This window comes from Podarcis tiliguerta (genome assembly GCF_965153285.1).
Source record: "Podarcis tiliguerta genome assembly, chromosome: 3".
Lineage (NCBI taxonomy): Eukaryota > Metazoa > Chordata > Lepidosauria > Squamata > Lacertidae > Podarcis > Podarcis tiliguerta.
Genome location: NC_139536.1, coordinates 11,416,024 through 11,427,626, shown reverse-complemented (window position 1 = coordinate 11,427,626; position 11,603 = coordinate 11,416,024). Strand labels below are relative to the sequence as shown.

The following is an 11,603-nucleotide window of genomic DNA, read 5'->3' as shown; positions in this document are numbered from 1 at the left end:
CCTGCCCGTACGGGCCAGTCTTGACAGACTCTAGGGTTGTGCGCCCATCTCACTCAAAGAGGCCAAGGGCCAGCGCTGTCCGAAGACACTTCCGGGTCACGTGGCCAGCGTGACATCGCTGCTCTGGCGAGCCAGAGCAGCACACGGAAACGCCGTTTACCTTCCCGCTAGTAAGCGGTCCCTATTTATCTACTTGCACCCAGGGGTGCTTTCGAACTGCTAGGTTGGCAGGCGCTGGGACCGAACAGCGGGAGCGCACCCCGCCGCGGGGATTCGAACCGCCGACCTTTCGATCAGCAAGCCCTAGGCACTGAGGCTTTAACCCACAGCGCCACCCGTGTCCAGCACCCTTAACAAGCCTTAAACACAGATCCCAGGATTCTTGGGAGGCAGAGTTTGGACAGGTAAGCCATGGCTGTTAAAGTGGTAAAGGAGTACTTCAAGTTTATGGTGTGGATGTGACCATTGTTATTTCCAGCCACATCAGTCTATGTGAGTGGCTGTGATTCGGTGGTAAGGCCACATGTTTGAAATCTAGAATGTCTGATTCCGTACTTAAAATCTCCACCCTTTGTGGCAACCAGTACAATTTGCGCAATTCCAAATACAACCACATTTGACTTAATCGTTTCCCGCTCAGGTACGATGGGTGGTGGCTATAAGCAACAAACATGATTTTATTATTTTCCAGATACAGAGTCCTTATTAATTCAACTTTAGTTCCAACCCTATGCTTAGGAAGGACCAAATAAAAGCATCTTTGAAAAAGACAAATAAAGAGAGAAGGAAAGTTGAGTTATTTGGCTTGGAATTTTAATAACATAATTAAGTAGTGTACAATGGCAAACATTACAAAACTCCTTAATAGGTATAAGAAAGGAAAACTACAGCTTTAAATAACAGCTTCTGTAAAACAGTGTTTAAACAGTTTGTGTCGCACCCAGGTGCTCCCTCCTTTTAAGGCAGTTCCATTCTTAACAATGCTTGAGCTACACACACACACACACTCACACATACACACAACAGTTCACACCATTGCTGGAGCTGCTCAGTCTCTCAGAACACAAAACATTTTAAGAAACAATGCATTCTGGAAAAGGCGATTGTAGCCTTGGCAACTGCAGCAGCAGAGCGGAAATTAAAACATTTCATTGTATCACAACACATTTCCAGCTTCCACTTTCCAGCTGCTGGATATTGTCTTGTGCAGTGAAAAAGCCCTTGCATTTAGTTTTAAAGGTGCTGGGATTTAAACAGATGGCGAAGTGACACATTAATTTCTGACACTGTCACAGACTTTATAAAGTTTTTTAAAAAGTTAATTATTTTTAGAAACGGGGTAGACGGCAATGAAAATTGAGATTAAGTGGGAGGACCATTTCAATTTTCTTTCCGATTCATTAAGTGATGGAATCTAGAGAGATCAGGGAGCCACGTTATACTCCTCAATGTGCTCTGGGAAGGGAAGCTAAAAATATACAGGGCTTTGGTTCTCCTGCATAAAATCCAGGCACTGTTTTCTGTTAAGCTGTTAGCAGAAAACCATCTGGCTTTATACAAAACAAATTACTAGGCTTGTTGAGAAAGAGCTAGAGAAGCAAAATGTTTGCAAGCTCGTGAGCCTCTTCCTCTGCAAAATATCAATGAATTAAGTTTTGTTAAGGGAAGATTGTATTTCGGTCTTAAAACTTTGAATTATGCTATTAAAAACAAAAACAACCACCAACAAAACCTTACACATAGTGCTAACTCCAGCCTATTGCCAAAACAGGTAAATCATAAAAGGCATGATCTTGCGTTGACTTTGCCTGTGCTAGTGTTGGGAAACTAAAGCAACGCTCTTGCGCAACTCCCTTTGACTTCAAGGGAGGCCTGCATGCACAAGAGAAGTTCCAGGTAGATGAGAGTCAGTCTCTAGCTGATATAATTGCCTGTAGAAAGGTAGAGTGCATGTGAAACAAATCATTAAGCCAAAGCACACAGGAATATGAAACAAGTGCAAAGCTCAAAAAGGTGCAAATCTTAAGAAAATAGGTATGGTCAATCAGCGGGTTGGTAAATGCATGAAAAACACACGATTGTTCCCGAAAGCTTGAGAGTCTATAAACAAAGCAACAGAAGCTTAGGATCAGTTCATAAAAAAACAAGCTGATCTACAAAGCTAGCTAATCACCATCTCCATGTACACCCACATTTAGAAGCATCAATGTTCCCAGATATTAAAATCATCCTTTTAAAAGATCCCGTATCTTCAGAGGGGAAGAGACTGGTGACACAAGACAGGGTGGCACAACCCGCTACCGAACAAAATTACTGATGTGTTTTATGTGATTTCCATATGCCTAGTAACCGTCCTCTCCCGTTTTCCCCTTATGACAATCAAGGGGAGCTTACTGTTCACTCATTTTATTTTATGTTTATTCTGACAAAATCATAGTCAAGGATGCATGGTAATATTTGAAAGGCCATGGACTCAGAAATTACCAATTATGGCCACAATCCTACCATCCCATGCAGAGGGTAGGAAGTACATACAACTTTTAGGCTGAAGAGACTCTCCATACACACTAGCTGTATGCTGCCTGTAATTTATTATTATTTATTACAAGTATTTATAATATGCATCCCCCTCCAGGGTTGAAAGATGCACAGCCTGGACCAAAATTAAACCGTAAGATTAAAACCGCCCAGAACAAAATAAAAAGCCTGGACATTAGATGCCCCGCTTGGGGGAGAGAGTGTGTGTGTGTGTGTGTGTGTGTGTGTGTGTGTGTGGCTTCATCCAGTTACATGCTTGCTGTTCAGGAACATGCATGACACAGCCATGGGGGGAATTCTGAATGTTTGCTGCTCTCAGGACAGGATTGGAATGGCATGGTGAGCTACTACTGCCTATCTGGCCCCTGCTGTGTTTCATTTGCACCTTGCTGTTTCATTTGCCAGTGGGGGAAACAGAACCTATTCTTACATTACAAGTAACATTAGTAATCATTTGCAAGAAGCCTGATGGCTGTAATAAACGTTTGCAACGCTGTACAAAATGCTTTCTTTAAAAAAAAAAGTTTGATATTAACATAGGGGGCTCCGGTCCCAGCCCAACAGGAGTTTACTAGGTCGGTCTTCACAAACATAGCACCCTCCAGATGTTTTGGATTACAACGCTCCGTAGAATCATAGAATTGTAGAGCTGGAAGGAACTACGAGGGTCATCTAGTCCAACCCCCCGCAAAGCAGGAAACTTTTGCCCAACATGGGGCTTGAACCCACAACCCTGAGATGAAGCAGACCCAGCTAGCAGCCATGTTGGCTGGGACTGATAGGAGTTGTAGACCAAAACATCTGGTGGGCCCCAGATTAGCAAGGAATGGGCTTTTAGATATAGTACAATTCCTTGCAAATAGTTCGGCTGAGATAAAAATGAAGCGTGGTGATGAGATTTAAGGATGCCCATGTGCACAAAAATATTAGCAAGGTTGAATGAACCCAGTGAGGTTAAATGGTTAAAATGCGATATATTGTCATGGAAATATTAATACATTTAGTGACTCGTAAGAAAATAAACCTTTGAAATTTAATATAAACCAGGATAATTTCATGTACATTTCCCAGGATTAACCAAATCTATTTTCCTGTGCTCTTTGCAAGAGTTTTAAGACAAATGCATACAACAAATATTTTGAAAGTACCAACAGCATTAATAAATCTTAATTCATATACAATTATAAGGAACAAAAAGGTGGAAATATTAGTAAGAGCCTTAATAAAAGGAATGGCTTCAAAATGCTTATCAGAACCTTGTTTACCTTCGTCTTCCCCCATAAAGCTTCCTCCTAAACCATAATAAGCTAACAAAATCACAAATTAAAAAACACAAGTAAAAATACAAAATATTTAACTTAAAGATAGTTTTGTTCAAAAATTTGTATTTGTTGAAAACAGAGATTGTTTTATTGGACATAGAAAGTTCCAGGAATATTAATTCCATCGTTTCCCTGCCCCCACCCCACCCCAATTGTATTGTTTTGCAAAATAACTTGTTGCCTTGAAAACGCATGGAACAAAAAAATTCATGTAGAGTGTGGATTAAGGTGTTTAGCTAAGTTTTCAGGTACCTAAACAATTTTTTCTTGCTATTTGCACCAAAATAACCAGCAGTCTCATTTTACAAAGAGCAACATCATGCAAATTATGCAAACCAATAAAATAAGCTTGAGGGGTTCATTTTTGTACCTGTATTTACAACAAATTCCACAATATACTACAGCCTTCTCCCCTTTCAGATTTACAGAACTAAATATTGCTAATTATTAGCAGAAGCAGTAAGCAGTTGATGACTGGGGTTCATAAAGGAATGAAGAGGAAAAAAAGCAATTGAGTTCCTGGAGCAATTCTTGAGGCCATACAACCCTTGGTCGTTAGAGAGGTTAAAGCTGTCCTTTATTCAGTAGATCTTAACAGTGCAATGTGCAATAAATTCCTTCTTTAAAAAAATTCAGCAGGAGACACCAGCACAGCTCCTTGATTCAAGGAAAGAAGATGCATATTTCTTGATTGTTCTATTCATGTAGGCCTGTAAAAACCTTCAACTATTTTTAAAAACACAACATGATTCCTATAGCCGGATGCCTTGTTACTTCAGTAATAAAGGCTTCACACTGAGATACTGAAGGACACTTTTCTCTCTGTGTTCAAGTGAAAAGTAGAAAGAGAAGTAAACGTAAGAAAAGCTTAAAAAGATATAGAAGAGATATAAAAAAGTAAAGTGACTACAAGAACTAGGAGGACACAATAGAAATGGTTTAAGCAATGATAAAGAAGAAGGGAGACAGAATGCCAAGAGTAAAATATTATATAATGGCATCTGGGCACCACTGTTATAACTGCAAGCCTATGCATGATTACCCAGAAACAAGTCCCATTATTTTCAGTAGGACTTACTCCCATGTAAATGTGTATAGGATTGCAGCCTTTCAATTCCTTCAGCTATGCTCTTACAGTACGTGCATACTATACAGGGCTGTGCATATGCTGGAAGTCTCCGTGATTGACAGAGAAGAAAGCACAAGTGGTGCTACTTGGGGTAGAACTCAAGTTTCATAATAATTCATGGTTGTTTTTTAAAGAGAGGGTTTCAAGTCCTTAGGACTGCAAAGATATGCTTGAAAACAAGTTTTTCAGGAGCTGGAGGGGTGGGGGCTGAACAGCATTCCCAATGTACACAAAAGGCCAGGGATACTTCTGTGCCCTCAACATGACTGAAATAAATCATGCAAAATAGTAAAAATGACAGTTAAATAAAATAAGAAGCATTGCGCTTAATTTATTTAATTCACAAAATCCAGAACCACAAAACTTAAACTGTTTCTGGGTGTAATTAAAAAAAAAATCTGTTTCTATAGCGTCTGCATGGCTCTGATCATATATCACATTCTAAAATGGGTATTATTGTAGCCTCAAAATGGATATGCTTGAGAAAATGAGCAGTATAAAAATGAGCAGTATAATACAGCTGGCTCTTCAGAGGAAGTCCCCAAATGAACAACGCAATGTCATTTTTTGGATAGTGACTTGCTACTATACACTGTGAATTATTATTGGAGACATATATGACAAAAGCTAGGTGGATTTAGAAGGCTGGACACTCCTTGCCTGGGTAGATAAATAAGTGTCACATGCTGGCTTAGCTTGAATACAGTAAGCAAGATAGTGAGCCATTTAATGCAAGCGGTACTGACAACTGTTAATGCAAATTGCACTTGTTTTCATTTATAAATGTTAGTTTTTTACTCCTCTGTAAATGAAAGCAATCTCATTTACATGTTGGGCAGAAAACTCACCACTTGGCCCACATCTCATGTAGTGGGGGTAATAGAATTAGGAGCTTTGTTGCTCCCTAGACCTGCTTTTTGAATTTCTGTTTTCTGGTTTAGCTTCCACATCTGCAGAAGAAAAGCATTTTGTGTTACTTGTTCAGCAGGGGAGGAAATCACCGGATGTTGCAACATATACTGTTAGGTACGACTGACCAAAAGTTCACAAAAATGGAGAGGAACAAAAAGGGAAGGTAGGAACACATCTGGAGTCTCTACAACTGTATTCTGTCTAATAGACTGCAATAACAAGAACATTTATGGAACTGTGCAGCAAAACATGTGCATTTGATTTATGCATCCTACCAATAAAGTCTGCAAAGCAGCAAATCATCCTTGCATGCAATAAAATGGAACATGCAAAATCAAATTATCTGAAATTAGGTATTTGCTTAGAAAAGTAAGTCTTCAAGCAAGCAAGCCTTTCCTTGCAAGCAAAACAACTGTCCCAATTCACAGAACAATTAATCAAGCGTCTCATGCTTCTCTTGGGATGCTGGACCTGTATTTAATTCTCTGACTTAGGGTCAATTCATGCAATTTAAAAAAAAAAGTGCACTGAAAGACCCACGTACAGAATCAACTATATAATTCCTTTGTCACTCATTCAATTCCAAACACACCTACTAGGAAGCAAGTCCCATCAAACAAAGTAGGTCCACTTATAAAAAGAGAATGATGTCACAGTTAAGTTAGGTGAGAAAGCACAATGCCAGTATCTGCTTCCTGGCCTGCAAGATCAGACTTGACCATCAGTAACACTATGGACAGAACAGTGTCGTATTGTCTGTGTGGGTTTTGGGACTGAAGACATCAGGTTGTGTTGCCAAAATAGCCTGTCCTCACAATGTTACTCAGAGCTGGGACGAGTGATTTTGACACACCTGCCTGGTGGAGTACTACCAAGGGAACCTTGCCAAGGCAGAGGTTTTGCCCAATACTAAAGGGTTGGGGATGACCTACTGCTACCCCAAAAAATCAGAAAAGTTGCCCTCTGCACTATAAGCATCTGCTTGGAAGCAGTGAAAGCACCCATAAGGTAAAGGTAAAGGTACCCCTGCCCGTACGGGCCAGTCTTGACAGACTCTAGGGTTGTGCGCCCATCTCACTCAAGAGGCCGGGGGCCAGCGCTGTCCGCAGACACTTCCAGGTCACGTGGCCAGCGTGACATCGCTGCTCTGGCGAGCCAGAGCCGCACACGGAACGCCGTTTACCTTCCCGCTATTAAGCGGTCCCTATTTATCTACTTGCACCCGGGGGTGCTTTCGAACTGCTAGGTTGGCAGGCGCTAGGACTGAGCGACGGGAGTGCACCCCGCCGCGGGGATTCGAACCGCCGACCTTTCGATCGGCAAGTCCTAGGCGCTGAGGCTTTAACCCACAGCGCCACCCGCGTCCCATAGAGGCATATAAACAAAGCACCCATAGAGGCATATAAACAAAACCACATCAAATGCAAAATTGAAGACAGAAAGAACAGCACTGAAGAAAAGAGCTGAATATAGAATTAAAGAAAAAACAGAAGGCAGGTTTAGTTCATACTTTCCTCAGGGGGGAAAAGCAAAACAAATTCTCACAGATACCAGTGCGGAGCAGTCAGGAAGGTACTAACCGGAGAGGGGCCAAGCCCCTTGAATTCTACACCGTCAGGGCAATGGGCTGGTTTCTGACCAAAACATTTATCGGCTAGCCCTAACTGGTAGTAAATTCGCACTTACTGGCACAGACCCTATATGTGGGACTGCACAGAGAGCACAAAAGAAGCAGCAAGAAGTTATCAGCCAGCATTTACAGGACATTTTGTCAGTTGTGACAAGATTTTTTTAGAAAAGTTATATCTGTGAAGGACTTTTTTCCCTGACTCTTCCTCAAACATCACTGAATTCTTCATGTATCACAAATGTAAATAATTAAGACAAAGTGGAATTAAAGTAGCTTGCATAAAATACAATGCAGTTTAAAGGTGTAATTTAGTTATTTGCTCCTCTTGTCTTTTTAAGGTGGGGACAAAAAAAGCGCAAGTCTTTTGGTCCCTGGGGGTGGCCAGATAGCTGAGAACTAAGTGAGTTCTTCCTGTAGCATTCTGATTTTGCTGCTCCTGGGAGTAAAGTAGCAATCTTCAGTCTCTAAATAGGATGCCAATCAAAATTAGGAAAGGCATTTTTCATTTTCCCAGAAATTTATTTTTCCTAATGCAAGTTTTAAACACATCTCACTTATTATAATAACTTCTACTTTCCTAAAAACAAACAGATGGATATTGAAGAGCCAAAGAACCATAAAACTAAGTTTTTTGCGTGCAAAGGGGCTTCGTGCTTATTTTCATGAACAACGGTCCACCACACCACATGGCAAATCACTACTGAAGGTGAGGGAACTCTCAGAGATAGATTGTATGATGTGGCATGGGGGGGGGGGGGTTCCTGCTGTTCAAAGAAGAAGAAATTCCAAATAGTTGTGCCCAAGCTTAAAGCATGCTGAAAATAGCCTATGCTTTTACCTGAAGGACCTGTGGATTCTTATTCACTGAACGATTTTGGAATTTAACCCACAATAACTCTTGGCTTTCAAACAAGCTCATGTTCCATTAGGGTTTATTGCAACTATGAAAATTGGTTTAGATGCACCATGTTCTGGTCACAAGACTTTCAAGTAGTTCTGTAGTCCAAAATGTATTTAAGCTTGTATTTCTTGAATAGTTAATCAATATAGGAAGCTGTCTTGCACAAAGCAAGATCCATCTAGCTCATTGTTGCCTGTATTGATTAGCAGCAGCTCTCCAGGATTTCACATGGGAGTTGTTCCCCACCCTACATGGAGAGCCCAGAAGCTCCCTCACCCACAGGCTGTATTGTATTGCTTACTATTTTAGAAAATGAAGCATCTTGGGGAAGGGCAAAAAAGAAGGAAAAATAAAATAAAATCAGGGTTCTTTAAAGGGTTCTATGGCATGGAATTCTACTTTCTCAAAGAAAGTTGTCAACCCAAGACCTTGGACATGTCTAAAGCAGCATTTTGGACCATCAAGCCAATTAAAAAAACATTTTGTGCATCATTTTCTAATTAACTATCACATCCCTGAACGAAAATAAGAATACCGTAATACCAGTTTATTTTTTATTTTAATACACTGTAAAAATCCATTAAAAGCTATATAATAAAGATTCAGGTAAGGCTCTATCGACGAGACAACACCATGACCATGTAAATACATCAAGCAAGGGACGGGAAAAGGACATAAAAGGGAAAGATGAAGAGGGTCAACTTTTCCAATGAAACTACATTTAGTTATGTATCATTAAACAGACAAGGCCCACTGTTTAGGCTTCCAAACCTTGATGTTTTATCAGCATGAACAGTAGTACACTTTCAGTGTGCAAACTATAGTCACTATTTCGAGAATGGCTCATTTATTAAATAGAATTTGAATACGTCCAAAGTAAAAAGCTAGAGGTGCAGAGGGGCCTCCTGCATTTTTTCACCAGCAAAACAGGGAAAGGACACCGATACAAAAAGGCCCCAATCCAGCTAAAGCTTGTCAAAGCTAAGATGTAATTCCAAACACACCTACTAGGAAGTAAGTCAAAAGTGGGGCTTACTTCCAAGTAAGCATGCATGTAACTGATCTGTAAGCCATTAGGCAATGAGACTTGAGTCAGTTACAACCGAGTCGGTTCCATTAATTTTACATCAGTCACAACCAGCTTTAGTGGAATTGAGTCCAAAATGTATAATCTACATGATAATGTGGACTCTGAAAGGAAGAAAAACTGAATGTACTGTTGCTGAAAGTTACCTGTTTTTTTGTGCTGTTCCTGGCACAGCACCATGCAACTGGTTAGCATGCATCCAGTAATGTATAGAAAATAAAATATTTATAACAAATAGAAAATAAAATACAGTTAGCTTTTATTATTAAGGCTTTTAAAAGGCATGCAGAAATTACACAGTGCAGTTAATGTTTCATGCAAGCTTTGGCATGGTTACAATTGTACATTCATTCACATGCTAAGGGGGTAAGGTGAACTCTCCATCTCCATTTAGAGAAAAACTATGTACACCTAGTTACTATCATGGCTAGTAAATTTAAATATAGTCTAAATCTATTAACATTAACAAGAACATCCACAATGTGTAGTAGCAGAGATTTACTTAATATTATATATGTTTATCATACACAACCATATTCATACCAAACAGTCTGAGTATCTTCAGAAACGGGTGATGGTATTTTACTATCACTAGCATTTGAATGGGTAAGTGGCGTAGATTCACCACTATTCTGATTCATCTCTACATTTCTGCCATCAGATGATTTCTGATTCTCAGAAGGTAGTTTGTGATCATTCTGTGGAGATTTCACAGATGAATCAAATGTCTTATCAGTTGTCTTTGATACAGGCATTTGGGGCAGTCCACTAACATTGCTGACTAATTCGGTGTTGAGTGCCAAAAATGGCCTGGACAAACGGACTGTAGACAACTTACCTATAATGCTTGTTGATGTGCCCATTTTCTCATTGTACACGTTACTACAAGAAAATGTTTTAGTAATAAAATTTGTCTTGCCTGTTCTTGAACTCCTAGCCTTTTCTGATTTACATGTAGAACTATCTAGCGTGGCTATCCTACCCAAGTCATTTTCTGACGAGGTAACTGAAGGAAAAGGGGTATAATGAAAAACAGAGGAGTGTTGTTGGGGATTGTACTCACTAGAAGCTGATGGGACGCTTCTGTCACCTGTAGGTGGAGTTGGATCAATTGATACTGGCTGCCTAGTGTCCTTAGACAAAAAATCATGGATGCTTGTTCTCCGGGTAGTTCCTTCTGCAGTCGAAATCACACTGCTTGCGCGAGGTAAAGTCGCATAAGGATTACAATCTTTTGATTGTCGTTGTGATTGTACACTTTCTTTAACAGACCTGGCCCTTCCTTTAGTGCCTGCTGTGAGCGTTTTTGAAGAGTTTGCAAAGTTGGCATCTTCCATTCGACGCGAGCTGGGCCTTGTAAGGTGTCCTTGTTTAGCTGACTTTCCATCAGAGAACTCCATTGTGTTTTTCACACTCTGTGACCTGGCAATACCACCGCTGCCTGATGACTGTTTTCTTAATTTATCTCTTCCGACTAATTCAGCATTTTCAGAAAAAAATTTCATCACTTCATCCAGAAGATTATCTTGGCTTGAGGACTTGAGCTGCAAAAGATATCCAAATAAGTTAATTCATTATCTGCTACTTTGTTTCTTAATGTTTCTGCAAGAGAGTGTTTCATACTTCGACAGCACAAACATGCATAACCATGATGCAGTTCAAAATAATGGAAATCGTTGATACATATGGTATCACCCAGGTTTAGTAGTTTTACCAATATGCTACTAGACTAAGTTTACTTAATAATGGAAAAGCCACAATTTCTTTTTTCAATTTTAAATGCATAAACGTACTGAAAATAAACATTCCTACCTTGGCATTTTGATTTCTGTGAATATTTCCATTTATTTTAACATTTACGCAAATATCACTTCTCCTCCAACATCAAAAGGCTCAACCAATGATGATCATTTCACTTTCAGATCTATCCCATAACTTTCTCACTGACTGATTAAACAACTTCCTTAGCAATCTGAACATCATGTACAGGAGTGCCTAAGCCCGAAATCATTGTGTGGACTTCCGGATTGGAACTCCCAGTTGGAGTCCTTGGAAAAGATCCAAGATATAAGAAAAGAACAAGA

At 40.0% G+C, this 11,603-nt stretch overlaps 1 protein-coding gene across 4 annotated transcripts in view; it reads right to left on the bottom strand.

The window, feature by feature from the left end:
* Window positions 1–796: 796 nt before the first annotated feature.
* The window catches only part of CCDC88A (coiled-coil domain containing 88A), a 79,213-nt gene continuing 68,406 nt past the window's right edge, over window positions 797–11,603 (bottom strand). For 2 of the 4 annotated variants that reach the window (XM_083432418.1, XM_083432419.1), the window contains 3 exons: window positions 10,583–11,063; window positions 5,838–5,939; window positions 797–4,682 (listed from right to left, as the gene is read on the bottom strand). In XM_083432418.1, coding sequence (XP_083288544.1) covers window positions 5,875–5,939; window positions 10,583–11,063 — 546 coding nt within the window. In that variant the 3' untranslated portion in view covers window positions 797–4,682; window positions 5,838–5,874. Of the gene's footprint in view, window positions 4,683–5,837; window positions 5,940–9,761; window positions 11,064–11,603 lie in introns of those variants that run through there. The other 2 variants (XM_083432416.1, XM_083432417.1) reach the window with 1 other exon arrangement.